At 40.7% G+C, this 19,348-nt stretch overlaps 1 protein-coding gene across 3 annotated transcripts in view; it reads right to left on the reverse strand.

Moving 5' to 3' along the window:
• Positions 1-12,826, reverse strand: part of macrod2 (mono-ADP ribosylhydrolase 2) — a 412,908-nt gene extending 400,082 nt beyond the window's left edge. Inside the window, exons 1-3 of one of the 3 annotated variants that reach the window (XM_034607896.1) lie at positions 12,576-12,819; positions 7,531-7,632; positions 5,173-5,286 (exon numbers count right to left, since the gene is read on the reverse strand). In XM_034607896.1, coding sequence (XP_034463787.1) covers positions 5,173-5,286; positions 7,531-7,632; positions 12,576-12,612 — 253 coding nt within the window. In that variant the 5' untranslated portion in view covers positions 12,613-12,819. Of the gene's footprint in view, positions 1-5,172; positions 5,287-7,530; positions 7,633-12,575 lie in introns of all 3 variants that reach the window. The other 2 variants (XM_034607897.1, XM_034607898.1) reach the window with 2 other exon arrangements.
• Between the last annotated feature and the right edge of the window lie 6,522 nt (positions 12,827-19,348).

Genomic DNA, 19,348 nt, shown 5'->3' on the forward strand with positions numbered 1-19,348 from the left:
CAGTCTTCATGTCATGGTTTCTAATGTACTGTGTGTGTGTGTGGACACATTTCTGTTCGAAACCGACATTGTGAGGACATTCTAAGACTTGGTTTAAGGGCCACGGCTAGATTTAAGTTTCGATTAGGATAGGGGTTGTGGTTAGGCGTTAGGTCGTGATGGTCACGGTTATGGTAAGATGTGTGCATCAGTCTCAGTGTGTACTTTGCACACCTGGCAGCCGAGTGAAAGCGAGAACAGAGTGAGAGGCCCTGAATCGCAGTCATATTGCTGCGAGTGTGGCTGCATCACTCAGGGAGGTTATAGCACAGGGTGTGAATCTGCAGAGAGACAAATAGACCCGTCGAGGCCAGACTCTCCAGGGACTGAGTGCTTGTGCAGCACATCCATGGCCTGACAGAAAATCTAATAAAGAGTCTACGCTGACAAGATCCCCAAACATGAGGGAGAAAAGAAAAAAAAAGTCATTATCAATCACTACAGGAAATGAACAAGTTGGAGGTGCATTTAAATTTCCACAGCATTCTTTTGCATGTCAAGTCACATTCTAGTTTTTGCACATAGGTTGGTGAGTAATCATTTTTCAAATATCTTAGCATTAATGTAGTATCACATCAACCCTTTAGACCCCTGCAAATCGATTTCACAAGTGAGTATTGGCTTGCACGGTGTAAAAAGGAGAATACGTTGTCACATATTAGTAAGTAGAGCTTTAAAAGCAGCCCAATGCTAATATTTAGAAAAAGCATCACTTCCCTCATTCTGTCCATTGCTGCAGCTCCTCTTTTCAGCCTCTGTCTGAAACGCTTGGTTTTAGCTCCTGTCTCTTTAAGGCCCACTTCCAATAAAGCCCAGTCTTCTCTGATTGGCTAGCTGGTTATGATGGTCATCTATTTCCAGCGCATGTCAGGAAATGTCGGCCTCTGCTCTCACTGGCTTTGTTAGGTTTGTGCTCGACTACCCACTAGACGTGCATTATGCAGATGACACCTGAAATCACGACGCCGATATATATATATATATAGGAAAGAAAAAGTGCAAAAGTATAATATGTCTCCATTACACATGAGAAGGGTTCAGTCCAATAGTTGGCTAACAAATTGGTCAGGATTTAACTTTGAGTTTTATGATGATTGACATCACTTACAAGCCATAACAACATAACAAGAGTTGTACCACATGTCACCTTGCTCTGACCGCAGAATAATGTTTTATTCTAATCAGTATTGACTAGACCGGAGCATGTTGACGTCTGACCTGAACATTATTCATGACTGATCATAAAGGTAAACAATTCTGCCTGTGTGCCAATCAACCCCAAAGGCAAACATTGTCTGAATCGACTGCATATCAAAAAGAAAAAACGTATAAAAGTCAAACTTAATCTCCATTGGATCATGTTGTTCTGCCCTCCGAGGGTCACCACTCTCATCAAACCCGTGATGACTGCAGCAGAAGTGACTCCATTCGACTGAATACCAATTGCCTTTCTCACACTCAGCCCCCTCAGATTCTTTATAGTGTTCGTAACCAGATTCCCTGTGGACTCTAAATTGGCTCCTGTAAAAAATGATCTAATAACGAAAGATGGGAAAGGTTTACAGTGGGTAATGGATTAGGAGGCGACCGATCTGCATAATTACCATAGTGATCACGATAAGAGAAGACCTCTCCACTTCTCACCGTATCTTTACAACCTCATTCTGATCCGAGAGGGATGGTGACACTCGCATGAACTCGGCGCGCAGAGTGAAAAATGGAGGACATTACCTAGTGTTTGCCATGTTATAGTAACAGTAAAAGGCATACATCAAATTTAAAACCCACTTCGAGTCCCCTTTCAACTTTTATTGAACCCTACAATTTTCTATGAAACACATCTATGATGAAACAGACTATGTTAATCAGCTCTTTCCATCTTCCCTTGTACAAAACCTATCAAAGATACTAGTCAAATTGAAACTGCTGGGCATTTGTCAATATCACAGACCTTATATAAAGATGGACAACGTGACTGCTCCCCTGGTGGCTAACTGAAGTATAGCTCATAAACCTCATCTCAATGTTATATAAAAAAACAGGGTGAAACGTCATGATTGACAGCTGAGACTGACTCGCAATCGGTCAAGTGCATGAATCTTCAGGACCTTGTTATCGAGGCTCCATCTGCCAATCGCTACTGTGCGGACTCTGGCTCCAAATAAAGTCATCGGCTCAGGATGGCAGCGTCTCTGGATAGTGGAGGAAGTGGAGACGTGTGGTCCATCTTTATATACAGTCGATGCACAGAGCAATGCAAAATTGTCATCTGCATACTCAACATACTACAGCTATTATTCAAAATATAGAAATGCATCCTAAGTCTTTTAGATGTAAAGACAAAAAAAGTTTCCATTTTCCTGTTGCTTTCATCCTTTAAAAACAGAAGAGTAGGAGAATACGCACAGTGGGTCTAACATTTCATGCAGGGTAATGGCAGACCTGTACAGACAGTGAGTTAGACCATCTGCTGGGGGTGGATGCTGCAGCCCAGACCACCCTCCCATGATATGGCCATCCTGCCCTGCAACCCTGCAGATCAGTGATTGTCACCACAGCCTCTCCTGTCCCGCTCTCTCAAGGCTCTCACCCAGGTGACAGTTTGAGCACCTCCTGCCCAACCTCCAGCCAAACAGAATTAAGGAAGAATTAAAAACTCAATGAGCCCAATAATTAAACTTTAATGGGGGACATAAAGCAACTTGACACCCTCTAAAAGCTATAGGCAGGCCCCATTACAGCAGAACCAAGCTGGCCCATTTCCCCCTAAACATCACAGACATTTCTCCTTTGCAACCTGCATACGACTACTGTGACAGAACCATGGGCCAGAATTTTCTTATTGAATATTTTCAAAATGCCATTTGATAATTATAATAAGCAGAAACAAAGATTGTCTTACTTCTGTACAATGAGCTATGCTTAATTCATTTGAAAAGCAGTGATCTTCACACATTCTTTAAGATAAGAAAACAATTCATATGTGCCATAAAACATAATGACCAAATTCCAATATTATTATTATACAAATACTGAATTATCAAACCCTGCCAGGGAGGATTAAAGCCCTAACCTCCCCCTGTGTTTGTCCGTATCATATCCACTGAACATACAAAAGGAACAATGACCTAAAACGGTGGAAAAGACTCCTTCAAAGTCTCCATATATCTTTCACACCTACCTTCACATTTACCTACAATTTGCATAATTAGTATCCCTGCACTCCAGGTTTGACTTGTGAGAGAAAGACGTTCTGACAGTTTATTAAAGTTAAAACTAATAATTTCACAGTGTTTAAAAAGTCCCACACTTCGTACGCAGCAGTCTCCTAGTGGTCGCGCGCCAAACCTAAATGGAAAACAGCATGAGAAAAATGGAAGTACTGCAGGCTGGAGATTGCAAGCAGTGAATAGATGAAAGGAAAGAAGTTGAATACGCCATCCAGAGATCTTATCGGAGTGCGTTGCTCAACATCCGCAGTGTTTGTTCACATGCAGCTCAGACCTGTTAGTCACTAAAAATTTGGACAACAGCCACTTCAGCCGGAGCATGTCCAGCCTATTCAACAAATAGTTTGCAACATAATTAATGTTACACGCTGCCTTGCTGCAAAGTCTTTTGTTACCAGTGACCCAGAAAACACAGCCTAGATGATTTAATTCCCATTAAAATGTACATTCAAACACAACAGAGGGAAACAAAGTCCGACAATATATGTTTTTTTATTAAAATTTTCCTCCAAGACAACTAACCCTGCAGTTTGAAGACATGAGCTGTGCCCACTGCTGAAACCTTCTAAAACCTTCTTAAAATTACAAGCTCTCAGTCGCTCTGACAGCCGGCTGAAGAGAACGAATTGCCTCCCGGCTAATACGTGGCTCAATCAGAGCCTGGACGTCTGGCAGCATTAACTGCTGAAGTAAAGGACCTGCCTCTGCTGCAATAGTATTCAACAGTTTAAACAAAAACCTGCAATGCTCCCTCATGAACCTAATTTGCATTCTAAGACGCCCTGTTCTCCAGTAACTTGATATAAAACGCTGCTTGCCTTATACCAGTGCCTTAACCTTGATTTAAAACATTGACTTTAAAAAGGAGAAGCACTAAAACTGTTTGTCTGCAATAATATAGGGAGAAGGTGTCGGTCATACCTGCCACACACTATTACTCCCGCCATAAAAAATACAAACAGTGAATTAATCTGTGACTATAGTGCATGCATACTTAAATAGCGTACAACAATACAGTTAAGACACGTAGCAGTTATCACAAAACTCAGTACAAACAAACTTAATTAAATCCATAATAACGGCTACAAGTGCTTCATTTGCAAAAAAGGTCAAAGTGATAAAGTCAGATGATTGCCGTGACATTTCGGTGTGTGTCAGGTGTCCTACATCACTGGTTTTCACATCTATTAATTTTGCATAAATTACAGAGCCTCAATTTCACATAAGATTCCCAGTTCTTAGTAGACTAATGTGTGTGCCTTCTTTTTCAAAACCCTGCAGCAGGAAGGAAAAATTCTCAAACAAAACCACAGAAGTAGGCCGTGTTAATATACTGCTGCTATGGTGTAGGATTGTCGATCGGTCCAGAGCATCAGCTGCAGAAGCAACAGGTAAAGCAATCTTTTAACACCTCTGACTATGTGTGTAGGTTGTGAGCCGACTGCAGAAGATGACATAACTGCAGCACAAATCTCTGGGAAAAGGCAGTTCTGTTAGCCCTCTCTCTTACATCCTTCCCCGGGTTTCGCAGCAGTAGTGGATATGAGACCAGCAATCTTTTTACACTCATATTCTACGGTAATGACAAACAAGATGAACAGAACTGCAAAGAAAAGTCAAATGAATTCAGACATTAACCGTGTGCTCCTCTGGCTCAATGTAGGACAAAGATGTGGGACTGCAAACAAGTTTAAGAATTAATAAGACAACTATTTTATCTATACATCCAATAGATTTCAGTCGATGGGAAGTCAGAGCAACAAGAACACACGGCCAGTTTAACACATTGGTTCATTGCCTCATGAACCGGCACTTTCTGAATCTTAACAGCAGAGGGCAGCAAAGGACAGTTTAACAGCTCAACTGCCTTGAAGCTGGTTAAAGAGCAAAGTAAAGTTCTTACCAGCATTGACGATAGCGTCCAACTCCAGGCCGGTGATGTCTCCTTTATAGAGAGATACTTTATCACTCAGCCCTCCTCCACCCGTCGGCTCCTTTCCTTCATCCTTGTCATCGGCTGAAATACAAAAAGTTAACTTGATTGTAGCATTAATTTAAGAAAGAATACAAACATAAAGAGGTGTCTCTCAACACATATTCACAATATATGTTTCTTTGAATAGACGGAGGGTTCATGAAATGTTCGGACATGTGCTCGGAAAGACAAAGTCTTCAGTTAAATGTGATGAAGATGCTGACGATGGAGATCAAGAATAATCTACAGAAAAAATGCCTCCATACTGCTCCTGTGGTGTCATACAAGTGTCCTGAAGCCCAAATACAACTCGAAACAGCGTCATTTACACCAGGTTTAAACCTAAAAGTCCACTACTGGAAGTGTCGTTGCTAGTGGATGTAGCGATGCCAACACACACACACACACACACACACCCCGTGCGTGCCTTTGGGCGAGAGCCGGTGTGCAGTGTGTGGGATCCCGGTGTGAGTGCGAACGTGAACACGGCTCCAGAGGAGGACATCAGAGGACATTCAGGCTAAAAACTTGGTGTAAATGACTCCGTTTCGAGTTGAATTTGAATGTCAGGGCTTCCGAACATTTGTATTTTTCTTTCTGTTTTATTACATCTGAAGAGGGAGTCACCAGTTACCTTAATTGTATTGGATTTGGCTGCAACAAAGTTTACCCCTGAAACCCCTTCACCCAACCCTCCCTCGGCATAGTGGTGAGTAGATAATGAGTGACTTTTCATTTTCCGGGAAACTATCCCTTTAAGTCCCTCCTTCGTAAAAGTGAAAGTAAAACTGTGGATAACCAGCCAAGTTAGTTTTGTTTTGACCATCTTTCGTTTCTTCTAAAAAGCTGAGTCAAAATGACAGTCAGCTCAGAGCCTCTCAAGCTGCCACAAAAACTTGTCATATCCTGTTTAATGTAATAGAGAAAAACACAACAGCAGGTGTCAACACCAACATCATTCTAAACAATTTTCCATTTTACTTAATTCCACTGAACAGCAACCAGCTTGGGCAGGTTTTGTATGAGTCACACAAATTGCGACAACCATAAACTGCCGTATGTTTTGAAAGCTCTCATTCTTTTCGACACATCATCTCCCTGCAGCATTAGGTGCACAGTTCTAATACCATGTTATGTTAAGAAGAGTATAGAGGTAAGGCTGTGAAAAACTGTGAGTACATCTGCTGCCAAGATGTGTGTGGGGACAGTGGGTGAGAGGAATTCTGATCAAATAAATCGAAGGCTCTCAGATTATTTTTTATGTTTGCCGAAACCAAAAACATGCTGCTACCTGAAGAAAATCCAATCCAGTATTTTAAGTGTAGATGATTGTTTTAAGACGTGAAGCTCTCTTACTGCACAGGCTGTAATGTTACTGGACAGTCCTCCTTAAAAAACGGACTTAAAGTTGAAGTAACCTCGTAGCATCACTGTTTATGTTTTACAAATAGAAACATGACAATGTAAAAAATACTATGTACTTTTAATGTACCCTGAAAGTAACCTTGCTATAATACTGTAACCTACCAGTTTTGAGTTTTCAAACCCTGCTCATGGCTTTCATAACACTTTTTGTGACCCTTTTCTGTCACAGGCTTCCTTTATGAAAACACTTAGCTTTAATTCAGGTTAGAATATACAGGGTTGAGGGTATTTCCTCCATTAATTTAAACCAGTTTGTGAGCAAAACATCATTTATCTGATCGTATTCTACTTTTTACAACCATCAACAATTCATCTTTTCCCATCATCCAAATCATATTTCTTAAAACCTTGCTCATCACATTTCACAATGTTTTTTAAGAAAAATAAATACTTATAATTGGTTATTTCTACTGAACATCTGTTGTAGAAATATGCAAATTTTGTGCCATTAAAAACGTTAAGGTTAAAGGTTACGTTTGTTTTCTGTAGTAAATAGTTTTTTTTAAGTAACTAAGTTCTTTTTGTCTACAGAAATATTTATGAGAAAGACATCTTTTACATTTTTGCCATGGGCCGTTATTCAGATTGATCTGTCTTGTGACACTTCCTTTTCTCCTTTGCTCTGTATCTATTGCCTCATTTCCTCTGCAACTAGGGGAATCGCCCCATATCCATGTGACCCTGATCTCACATTAATACGAGTCTCGTTCAGCCTTTCTGATACAGAACACATGTCTCTTCCATAGATCAGAGCCTGGAGGTTTTTGGTTTGCCAGGCACAAGAATGAACAAAATACTTAAGATGAGACATTAACACTAATCTAGACACAACTAACCGAAAAGATAAGCCGTCTCCCTTACCTGTGTTCTCCTCTCTCCAGGATGGAATCTTGTCCAGAGATGTATAATCTTGACGACGATACTCCTTGCGTCTCTCCTCCTGATCCAGACGGAGCAGTCTCTCTGTGGAGGAGAGCAACCATCAATTTTAGCAAGAATAACGCTGGCATATTAAAGTGAAGTATAAAAGAGAAAGGAAACGTGGGAATAAAGTTGGTGCCGGGGTAGACGGGTAATAACACGTGTAACTTTCATTTTCCAGTGAAGGTCACGAACGTTTCACTTGAATCGTTTCCTGAATGAATGATTGTTCAATTTCTTCTCTTAATGTCACATCAAACTGTCTCTCAGTGTTTCTCCTTTACTTTAACTGATCCACGCTATCCATACCTGTACAAGTCACTGGTCCTGTCCCCACAATCCTGCTCCACTGAACAGGGACTGCCACCATCATCATCACTATCATCTGTCATGTCCTGCTCCTCGCTTCTTCATACCTCTTTAAATTTACTAAATGAAAAATGTTATCCTTAATAATGTGATCTTTGATAATGTGACTAATGTGGCCCTTAGTTGCAAATAACAATGGCAAATAAAAAAAACACAACAAACCACAAAGTACAATGGCAAAGAAAAAGAAAAAACAACAGCAAATAAGATAAGATATGATAAAACTTTATTGGCCCACACACTGGAGAAATTCAGTTGTTACAGCAGCAGGAAGGTCAGAATGAGGTAGATAAGAGAATAAGAATAAAATATGTAATAAAAAATGATGAGTATGTACATTATATACACCTTTCACTGTAGTGGTTTGTATAGAAATGTTATAAAGTAAAGTGCAGTGGCACAGGATGATGAGCAAGTAGAAAAACTGTACATAAATATTGTGATGTGCAGATGATACAAATGTGCAATAGTTATTATCTGTTAGAAATAGTGCAAATAGTACAAGTAGAGTGACATGAGAAAAAAAAAACACAACGTCAAATAAGAAAATACAACAGTAAATAATAAAACACAACAACAAATTACAAAACACGTGGACAGTGCATCAATCCTTGATGGGATTCTGAGATCTACACAAACACACATCAGTAAGGTAGCTGCTTTCCATCCGAACCATTTGAACACCAGTGCGTCTCCCCGGCTCACTGTATACATCAGTGTTCTCCGCCACGCAGACTCAAAACAATGCAGGTTCCCCTTCCAATCAGACACCCCCTGCTGGTGTCACTCATTAGGCTGCGGCTGTTAATTAGTGGAAGTGGCTGTTTGGATTGGCTGGAGTGAAACTGTATCTGTACGGCTCTCAGCTGAGTAGCACTGCACTGTGTCACCGTGTTTGAGCTTCAGCGCACTCTGAACTGTTTGTCGTTCCTTGTTACAACTGCTCTGCCCCAGCACCAGGTGTTTTACGTGACTTTATTATAAATAGTTTGCTAAAAGAACTTTAATGGGCTGCTGTTGAAATCGTTTTGCAGTGACTCACTCCCCCATTGTCAAGGACTGAACAATGAGAAACTTACTTTGTCATAATGAAGTATATTTACACTCCTGGTTACCTGAACTGAACTGTGCTGTTTCAGTTGTTCTTGTTTTTAGTTTGCATTGCATTAGAAGATCGCACAACTGATGGTTAACTAGGGCTGTGCAATAAAACAATAACGGTAATTATTGCAATGTCACTTCCATCAATAGCAATATGATAAAGGTTCAATTTATATATACACGATATAAATGCATAGTGTGAAGACAGTTAGGAGGTGTAACACATACATGTAACTGATTTCCTTCAGATTCATACATTTTTACGCTGCTGGTCATTCTCTGCTCAAAAAAGAAACCAAAACCTTCACTCAGGAGCAAAAATCATTTTTTTAAACTTCAAGGAAACTAAAATGTGACATTGGTCGTGGTAATTATCACTATTGATTGATATCTATTTTAATCGTGGTATAATTTTTGTCTATATCGTCCAGTCCTATGTTTCACCTCTGCACTGGAATCACTCTTCACAGCTTGTGTTCAGCTCCACTGACTGAAAAAAAAAAGGACCTCAGCTTTCTACTGCTTCTCCAGACAGCACTGGGCTGTTCTGCAAAACAAGCTTCGTCCTAATTATGTGCTCTCTTTGCCACATAATACCCCAGTGCACACAGCGCAGAGTGTAGGTGAATGAAAACATCTCCTCTGTAGAACAGTTAGAGTAAACTGGATGTGATATGACGCCGCACAAGAGCAAAATACAGCACCTACAATAACAGCTAACAAGACCAGGTCAAACTGGGGTCTTCTTACTACACGGTGAGATCGAGGCTTTGATGCTTCACTTAGAACATAAACCTACATCACAGGAAACTCTGTGCTGTGTTTACGAGTTATGGGAATTGGCTCGAACACAAACTTTTTCAATATTCAGGCAGCCGGGGGCCGACAATGTTTTGGTAAAAAAAAAAAAATACAGACATCAGTTTGGCAACTTTCCACTGTAGGTCGGACTTACATCAAAAAGGTATTTCTGCAGAGGGGGGGGGGGGATATCCGTTCTATCCCTTATGTGTTCTCTCTCCCTCCTGCCCACTCCTGCCATTCCCAAGGCTGCTTTTATTCTACATGGATGAATCGAGAGGCGGTTCTGAGGTTGACCACAGCAAAGCTCTCCGGACTTACACTAAAACGCCTCGTTACTCTGCTGAACCTTTAGTCGCTGAAGAATCCCGAAGCTAAGCCTAATTGCCATGAGAACAGGATGGACTCAAAATGAGTGTGTGTGTGTGTGCAAGGCTGTGTTGTACTGGAGCCACCACGTCACTGATGCTAAGTCCCATATGATTTTTCTCCACTTGAAGAGTTTTTGCAAGGGAAGGCCAAGTTCGCTATGCTGTGGATTTCCCTGGACCAAGTTCTACTCATAACAAGTAGAAAGGAGATACGACTGCTTGTCACATAAAATCTCATTTTGTTGAGTCCTTTTTAACAAGATTTTCTTCAGAGGTTGTTCAAGTATAAACAGGCAACTGGACTTGCTTGTGTTTGGATGAGAGGTGAAACGTCTGCAAGAAACACGAGCAAGTCCAGTTGCCTATGTACACTAGTACAACTTCTGGAGATACTACGACCTAGATGACTGAGAATCTTCACAGATATCCACGATCTTGTTTCATAATTCCTTGTCTACTGCATTTTTGTACAAGAAAGGAATGTGGCACGGTGTGGCAGTGGTTAGCACCGTCCCCTCACAGCAAGAAAGTTCCTGGTTAGAATACGGTTTGTCTGTGTGGAGTTTTCAAGTTCTCCCCGTGTTTGCTTGGGTTTTCTCTGGGAACTCTGGCTTCCTCCAACTGACAAAAGACATGCAGATTGGGGTTAGGTTTTTCAAGATGTTAACTTGACCGTGGGTGTGAATGCGAGTGTGAATGGTTGTTTGTCTCTGTATGTTGGCGCTGCGAGGCGCTCGCGACCTGTCCAGGATGTACCCTGCCTCTCGCCCATTATCAGCTGGGACTGGCTCCAGCTCCTCCTTAAAGTATAAGCGGTATAGATAATGGATGGATGGATTTTTTTTAAGAAAGCTCAACTTCGAACAACTGCACTACCACGTCAAATTCTGCATGTGATATTCGCCAACACTATTCACAATAATGATTCTTTGGCGGTGCAACATATAACGATTTCAGCCTACAGGTCTTTTTTCACATTTTTAACTTGCCTTGATCTCCTCTTAAAGCAATCTGAGCTTGAGGGGTGTATGCTCAGAATAAGAAATGTGATTTAGTGGCGTTCCTTCTATTGCTGGCACCTGGCTAAAACTGGAAATGACAGGCTAAGATTAATTATTACCTCTGCTCAGAGAATTTTAATAACCATTATTAAAAAAAGGTTCCCCACTCTCTCCAGAAAAATAAGTGGTGAGTCAGCGAGCTTCATGACTTAACTGTGGCGTTTCACACACAAAAAAAATGACCCACCCTGAGATTCTGATTATCAACTTGCCAAGGATGTCAGGAGTGATTAGAAACCATCTTTGTTTCAGTCATTAACTGAGGAAAGGTCCCTGCTGGTGGGTCTCCCCTGCAGCCAATGAGGAGGAGTGCAATCCCAGGCAGCCATGTTTGTTTGACTCACTCCAAAATGAAATAAACTTTGGCATGTCAAAAAGCACAGGCGTGTTGAGCGTCATCACTGATGGCTGCGTTCCATTTAGGTTTACAAGTTCAAGGGCCCTTGTGTGGCGTGTGTTGGCTCTCTGACATAAATGGATGAGGTGGAATGAATGGAATGGATCTATGGATAACATATTAATAATAACAATACCTTTATTTATAGAGCACTTGTCAAAATCTAAGTAACAAAGTGCTTTACAAAATAAAACAGACAGGTCATGAAATCATGAGCACTGCAAAAATTAAGGAATCACAAATATTAAAAGACGATATTCATTTAAAAGAACCCTGAAAGACAGACAATTCTTTTAAATGGTTTTTCTTTAAATAAAATTCAATGAAAATCAAATTAAATGTCAGGTAAAATCAGGAGAGGCTGTCTGATAAAACAAGGGATTCAGAAGAGATCACTGCCTTACCACCCTTTCCCTCTGTTAATCAAACCGAGGTGTGACAATGTGGCTACAGGAATCCTGTAGTTGTTTGCAACTCTGCTGCTGCTGTTGTTGTATCACACAGGTGGACTGTGTGTGTGTGTGTGTGTGTGTGTGTGTGTGTGTGTGTGTGTGTGTGTGTGTGTGTGTGTGCTGCTGCTGCCACAGGTAAATGACAGCAGGAAGGTAGAACCCCCCCCACACAGGAGTCCAAGCTAACGAGCAGGGGGCAGTGTGGACTGTTATCCCTGTGTTGTTGCGGATGTGGAGCATGACAGCACAGCAGGAAGCACAGTGGTAGCATGATGTTAACATGTGCACAGTCACAGTGTGCAGAGTGAGGGGCGTCAGGGAGGCTGTCAGTCTCCCGGCATGTTTAAAACAGCATGCATGTTGTCTGCCATGGAGATGCTGATAGCCCCACTCACCCCGCCTCCTCCTCCTCCTCATCTGAAGCAAGCCTTACCTCTCTCAGTCTTCCAGTCCTTTTTCTTTTTGCTCATGCTGCCGGAGTGATTAGACTTCGAGAGGTTGTTTTTTGACTGTGGCAACCCCAGGCTCACAGAGAGTAGTGCTCCAGGAGACAAAAAAAAAAGAACCGCGAGAAGCCGGAGATGTGAAAGTGAAACAGCCTCCGGACGCTGGTCTCACCTGTCAGATAATCTTCTGTGGAACCTCGGCGGGCTCAACCTACCGTGATGGCGCCGTACATTATGTGTACAGGTCCCGCCCCGGCGATTGGCTGTCGAGGACGGGGGAGGGCGAGTGCGGTTGGTCCGAAGAGGGTGTCAGTCACACGGCAGCCACAGAAAGCGGAGGCGTGATTGGTTGTTCGCTGCCGGTTCGTCCTCCTGCCGTGTGCGGGGATAGGCTGGTGGAGCCGGGTCTGCGCCACAGACTGGGTGAAGACGTAAAGAGAGTTTGTGGTGAGGACAGCCGACACCCGGTGTCGATGGGGTGTCAACAAAACCATGTGATCTCTGCAGCGGAGTTATTACGTGATGTCCAGCCTCTGTATATTTTGACGCAGAATAATAAGCAGAAAAACTAAGTAAACATACCTTAGTTAAGTAGATACATAGTCTGTCAGTGTCTTTCAAAATAATATCATTAAATCTAATAAAAGGATAGTGCTGCGGAGAATGTGTGTTTTCCAGCTAAAATACAAAGGAATCAAATAAAAATAGATATTTAGTTTTTTTTTACATATAAATGTTTGGTTTTCATAATTTTGATTGTGGACCAAACATCAGCCACAGCGCTGGTTAATCAAAATAAATCACAACAGTCACAAAAACCGCTCTTCAATCGGCCTTTGAATAAACATGTGTGTAGCTGATAAGAAGAACAGTTCTTGAGATATACAAGTCACATACTGACAGAGCTTTCTGGAATCACTAGACAGAGGAAAGGTCACTGTTATTGATAGATCGTTCTTTTTCATTTTCTAACACATACAGGTAGATGGAGGGTGAGGAGGGGAGGGGAGGGGAGGGAAGAGGGTAAGGAGGGTAGGGGGTTAAGGTGTAAGGTAGTGGGGGGAGCTGGGATGAGGGGATGATTGACAGGGCAGAGGGAGAGAAAGGATGGGAGAGGAGATTAGGAGGGTTAGAAGTTGAAGAGAAAACAGGGGAACCTCCTCCTCGTCGTCCCCTCATTCTCCTCCTTCTCTCTCTTCTTCCTTTCTTTCTTCTCCTCTTTCTCCTTCTTGACCCTCTCCTTGCAGCTGTCGGTCCTCAAGGCCTGTTCCTGAAAAGACAGAGACAACATAAGTTTCACTCTTTTCTTTTTCAAAGTCTGAATCGGAAACAAATCAACAATCCAATATTATTCAATCAGAATGAGTTGGTGTAACGTACCTGAAGCACAATGTTCTGCTGGATCAGGAGTTTTATGTCGTCCTCCAGCTTGATTTCCTTTTCTAGGGACTCCTTGTGCTCGGTGACCCACCTTTCATCTAAGTCTCTAATTTTATTTTGCAGCTCCTCTATTTCCTCGGACCTGCCCTCATTTTTGAGGATGTAGTGTTGCAGCTTGTCCTGCTGGAGCTTCAGGTCTGCATTCAGGGAGACGACCTCTTCCTCTTTTACTTTAAAGCTCATGTTCATGTTTCTGAGCTCCTTCTGCAGCTCCTTCTTTTTGGCTTTTTCAGACTCCACGAGCTGAATCAAGCTGGTCTGGTCGTCTCTGGAGTTCAACAGAAGTGAGGCAGAAGACTTCAACTTCTCGACCATCTTCTTCCTCTCTTCTCCCCAGGAAATATTTTCCATGGTGATCTGCTTTTTGAGAGCAGCGTTTTCAGCTCTCAGCTTCTCCAGCCGTTGGTTTTCAGCCTCCAGGTCTTTCACCCGGGCATTTTCAGCCTTCAGCAAGGCATTTTCAGCCTCCAGTCGGCCGTTTGGTACCTCCAGCTCCTTCAGACGGGCACTTTCAGCCGCCAGCTCCTGGTTCTCCCTCTGCGAGTCCTGGAGGGCTCGGCGGAGCCTTTTCTTCATGCTGCACTTGTGTTGCTCATCTCCTGAGCTGTTGATCCTCTCCATGTCGATTAACAGGTGCTGCAGTGTAGCAAGAAGGTTTCTGTAGAGTACTTTCTTCTGTAGCTGTGTACAAAAGTTTTTGCAGAGTATTCTCTTGCCTTGTGATGGTCGAAAGTCACTGGAGAGAAGTTTCTCGTGTGTCTGACGTTGGCTCACGGTCGTCGTGTCTGGTTCCACTGACAAATGTTTCTCTTAAATAGGTGAGCTAATTTGCTATGATCTGTTTCATTCTACAACACTAGTATGACTTATGACTAGTTGATCAAAGGAGGATTCCTATCAAAGGAGGATTCCTTTAATCACAGATGAAGACCATAGGTCTGCACACAGAGCTGCGGGTTTACTTTCTGTTTCTGCAAGTGGACATAGACCAAGAACCAGACAGGGAACGGTTCTCTGCGTTTATATAGAAATCAGTGTGTAGATATACAGCAGAGGAGTTTTGATCCTCATGCAGAGGAAAGTACAAGACACATGATAATAAGAGATAAGATAATCCTTCATTATATAAAAACGATAATAAATAAAATAATTATAATAATTATAATAATAATACATCTTATTTATACAGCACCTTTCATACATAAAATGCAGCTCAAAGTGCTTTACAATAATGAGATCAATTAGAACACGTTAGCAATAAAAATAAAAACATAAAACTAGCAAAAGGTATACAAAATAAGTAAAAGTCCCACAGCAGGGAAATGTGCTGTGCTACAGCAGCAAGGAGGACAGACGAAAAATAGGAGTAATGATAAATAAACATTTAATGTAAACGCAAGGAAATATGAAACAATGTATCTAAAAAGAAATATTCATTACAACAATAATAACATTAATATTGTATTATTATTATTATTATTATTATTATTATTATTATTATTATTATATATGAAATAGGATTAAAGAAATATGGTGGTCATTCATATGAAATTGCCAAGAATTGTTGGCATTTAGTTGAAATAAAATGTTTTGACTCGTTATAAGAACTAACATTCTCAGTGTTCTAACAGGATCTCACTTGGTGAGATTTGACTTTAAATTTTTATGACTACGTAATTGTCATGCTTGCAACTTATTGTGACCCCTGCTTATAATTGCTGTGTGATTGTTTGGATTTTAGCCACATATGGACAGTTTTGACTACTTTTTTATTTTTATTTTTACAATCGCTTAAAATAATTTACTCTAACAGACACAAATGGACACAGAGGCGTGTTAACCTGTCCATGTTAAAGGCTGAAGACAGTATCTGGCTGAATGGACCAGATCAGACCAGTAAGCCAGTAAGGCTGTCGTATGTGAGGGTCTGGTTCCAGAGACCACCGTCTGTCATCTGTTGTGTTCGCCCTGCTCCGGTTCAGACCCATCTGCTCCTGAAACCGCTGACATTATCTCAGAGTGGAAAATGTATTTCATCCAAGCTGTACACTGATCCACATCCAGATTTTTAGAATGGAGATTAATGATACTGACACAGTTCAGCCACTACAACTGAGAGAAAATGTTTGTATAATTACATTTATAGCTTAAACAATTCAATTCAATTCAAAACAACTTTATTTGTCCCCAGAGGGCAATTCTAAGGCACATCGAGCATATCAAAACACTAGTAAAAACAAGAAAGAAAAACAACGATGGCATCAGTGCTATGTCCACGGACAGTTAAACAGCAAACTGTCAGTATAGGTGGAAGCTATGCTCTTTTCCATTTGGGCTCATTGGGCTTATTATATCTCAAACTTATATTTCAAAGGGCAGAATTTACATTTTGGACCACTGTGGTGAAATTCTCCTACAGTGTTCACCAGTCATCCCATATTATAGTCAAATTAAAGATCTCTTATCTCATTGAGCGGCTGCCACTTTTAAGGAAATTAAAACTAGTAATCAGCTCTTATCTTGTACAGAAATTCATAATTTGCCCTTTTATTATATTTAATTAAATTAATTAATTACATTTTTTAATTAGCTTCCAATTGAACAACCTCATTAAGATTTACAAAATATAAGAATAGAGATTGTGGGTTTGCTCTTATTAAACCCACAATAGAATTTTTCATGTCTTTTTCTGTTTATAGCCAGAGCCCATAAAACTGTGAAGCACCTTCTCTGGTCCTGTAAACAAGGGTCTGATTTGAATGTGACAGTTGCAGTTTTCCATCTGTACTATTCAAACCAAACCACTAGATGTCAATCTTGCAACATTATCCGGAGCACTTTACAGTGTGAGTGATTTTGTTTAGACACTGAGGAAAGTCATGACATACAAAGTCTTAGAAGAGGCTCGTGAATCATAACTAATCTTATAAAGATTAACCTTTCAAAATTGAATCAATAAAATTATTTGTATAGCTCATTTTATACAGTTTACTAAAGCTTAATGTTGATTTTGACTGATGAGCCAAAAATACGCCAAAGCAAATAATAATCCTGACAATGAGATACCATAAAATAATTGTAAAAGCTGCAATAGCAATAAAACAAATGTTTTATATTAATGTGGGATATATTAAGTGGGAGATTGGACACCAATCCAATCAGAGAACCCAGGTTCAAACTCCTTTATAGGAGAAAAATCGTATATTTATCTTGATGACTATTAATTCAAATATATTTTTTCATGCGATTACTGTATCAAAACTCATAGTCGTCTCACAGAGATGTTTTCACGCATGTTGCCTGATTAGACCTTTTCTTGGGACTGTGTACTATATTCTTCATTGATGTCTGCTTCACTCTCCTGTTAGCATTGTTGCACGTGTTGGGGTGGGATGTCATGACCCTTCTACCATCTGCATTGGTCCATAGATTTCTTTGGCATCGCATAGAGGTGTAACCATCCAGAGTGACTGAAGACACTGTGTGGCTGTGAAAGGTCTAATCCTGTTGGGTCACTCCAGGTCAAATCTAGATTTGGGGGGGAAAAGGTGCAAACAAAAGGCCTTAACAAGAATTATGTGTATTATAAACCAACATTTCACACACATTTGTATGTTCCTTGGTGAGCAAAGAGTAATAATTGTCAAGATATTAATGCAAACATGTGTTTACCGGATAAGGTGCTTTCGTAGCAATACAAATGAAATGTTGAAGAGTTGAATATACGAGAGAAAATAGGATTTAAACAGAAATATTTCAACAGGCCTTGATTTTGATGGTCTGAACAAAATCTGCGATGGAGCTCGACCAACCTTGTCAGATTTTGGCACAGTCATTAAATGTCATTAAATGTTATATTGTGGATTCCTGGGTTCAGTTAACAATGATTGCAATGATAGTGTGTCATCTGGGCTGTGTTTCAATTGGGATTGATTTGAAATACATACATACAGCGTCATTCGCGAGATATTGTATGTTATTATTTAATCATTGTGGCTTAGTCATTGTTCTGATGTCTGATGAGCAGCACAAAAATAAAACTTGGCCTCCTATTTCCAGTGAGTGGTTGTTTCTGCGGGGCGAACTGTAAACTGCAAACAGAGGAGGATCTATTTGTGTAAGCCTGCGTAGGCAACTGTTATTGTCATGGTTACAGAAGAAGGAGATTAAGCCAATGGCTGTGTACCTAAAAGTCACTGGCAACAACACAGCATTGTCTGATCTGTTGTTGGCTTGGTACGTATGTTTTTCATATTCCACCTATGATCACAGCAACATAATTACAGCAAGCGGGACAATTATCTGCAGAAAAAACACACAAAGCGATCCCTCACTTTAAGTGTCTCCAGGGGCTATAGAGGTTATAATAATGGTAATTGTTTATATGTGTTCTTATGTCAATATCCGTGAGCCCTGTGATGGGTTTGAGTAATGATGGTTTTATAAATGTCTGTTTTTAGTCAGTGCCTGTTGCAACTGGTCCTCGAGGCCCTGAAATATTCGCTGTATACGTCATTTTAATAACTTGCCAATGACAATAAAAGTGTTACAGGAAACAGTCTTAGAAAAGGTTTGACAGTGTGCCTCTATAAAACGCATGTCAAAGCCTGTTCAGGATTTCTAAAGGTGATTTCTGGGAGCCGTAACAATTCCTCTGTCAAATTGCATTCACACGTGTGTCGACATATCACTTTATTTCCCCCATATAAATCTATAAACATACTAAATTAGAAAATACACTTAATTATTGTATGTTGAGCATGACTCTATGTTACAGGAGATACTGTATCTCAATGCAAACTACAAAGGAAAAATAAATGAACCTAAAATAATAGAGGAGGAAATTGTTTGGTGGCACTCCCATCAATAAAATATGTGCTGTGATCACTTTGACTCCTTTGACGCCGTTGCCTCCCCTCAACATGAAAACATTATACAGTGTGGTGGTTTGTGCGGGCTCTTTTCAACCTTCTCAATCAAACATTTGTCTGCCCAGATTACTCACTGTGTCCGGCCATATACTGTGCTCACATGCTCCACAGATGTGAGCGGCGACTCGCTATTGTGATCAAAAAAGAGCCCGACACTGTCATCGAGTCACTGAACAGAGAGAGAGACCAGCGAACGTGTGCACGGACTAAATCTGATGCACACCTGTCTGCAGGCTTGTTAAGAGTTCATTATCTACTGTGCAGTTTCCCATAAAAATACAAATAATACTTTCAAATGAGTATATGAAAGTAATTGAACTTTTTATTAATGACCTTTGTGGAAGTATCATTCTCTTCTTGAAGTTTTGTAAGATTCAACTTTACAAAGT

This window comes from Hippoglossus hippoglossus, chromosome 15, assembly GCF_009819705.1.
Source record: "Hippoglossus hippoglossus isolate fHipHip1 chromosome 15, fHipHip1.pri, whole genome shotgun sequence".
Lineage (NCBI taxonomy): Eukaryota > Metazoa > Chordata > Actinopteri > Pleuronectiformes > Pleuronectidae > Hippoglossus > Hippoglossus hippoglossus.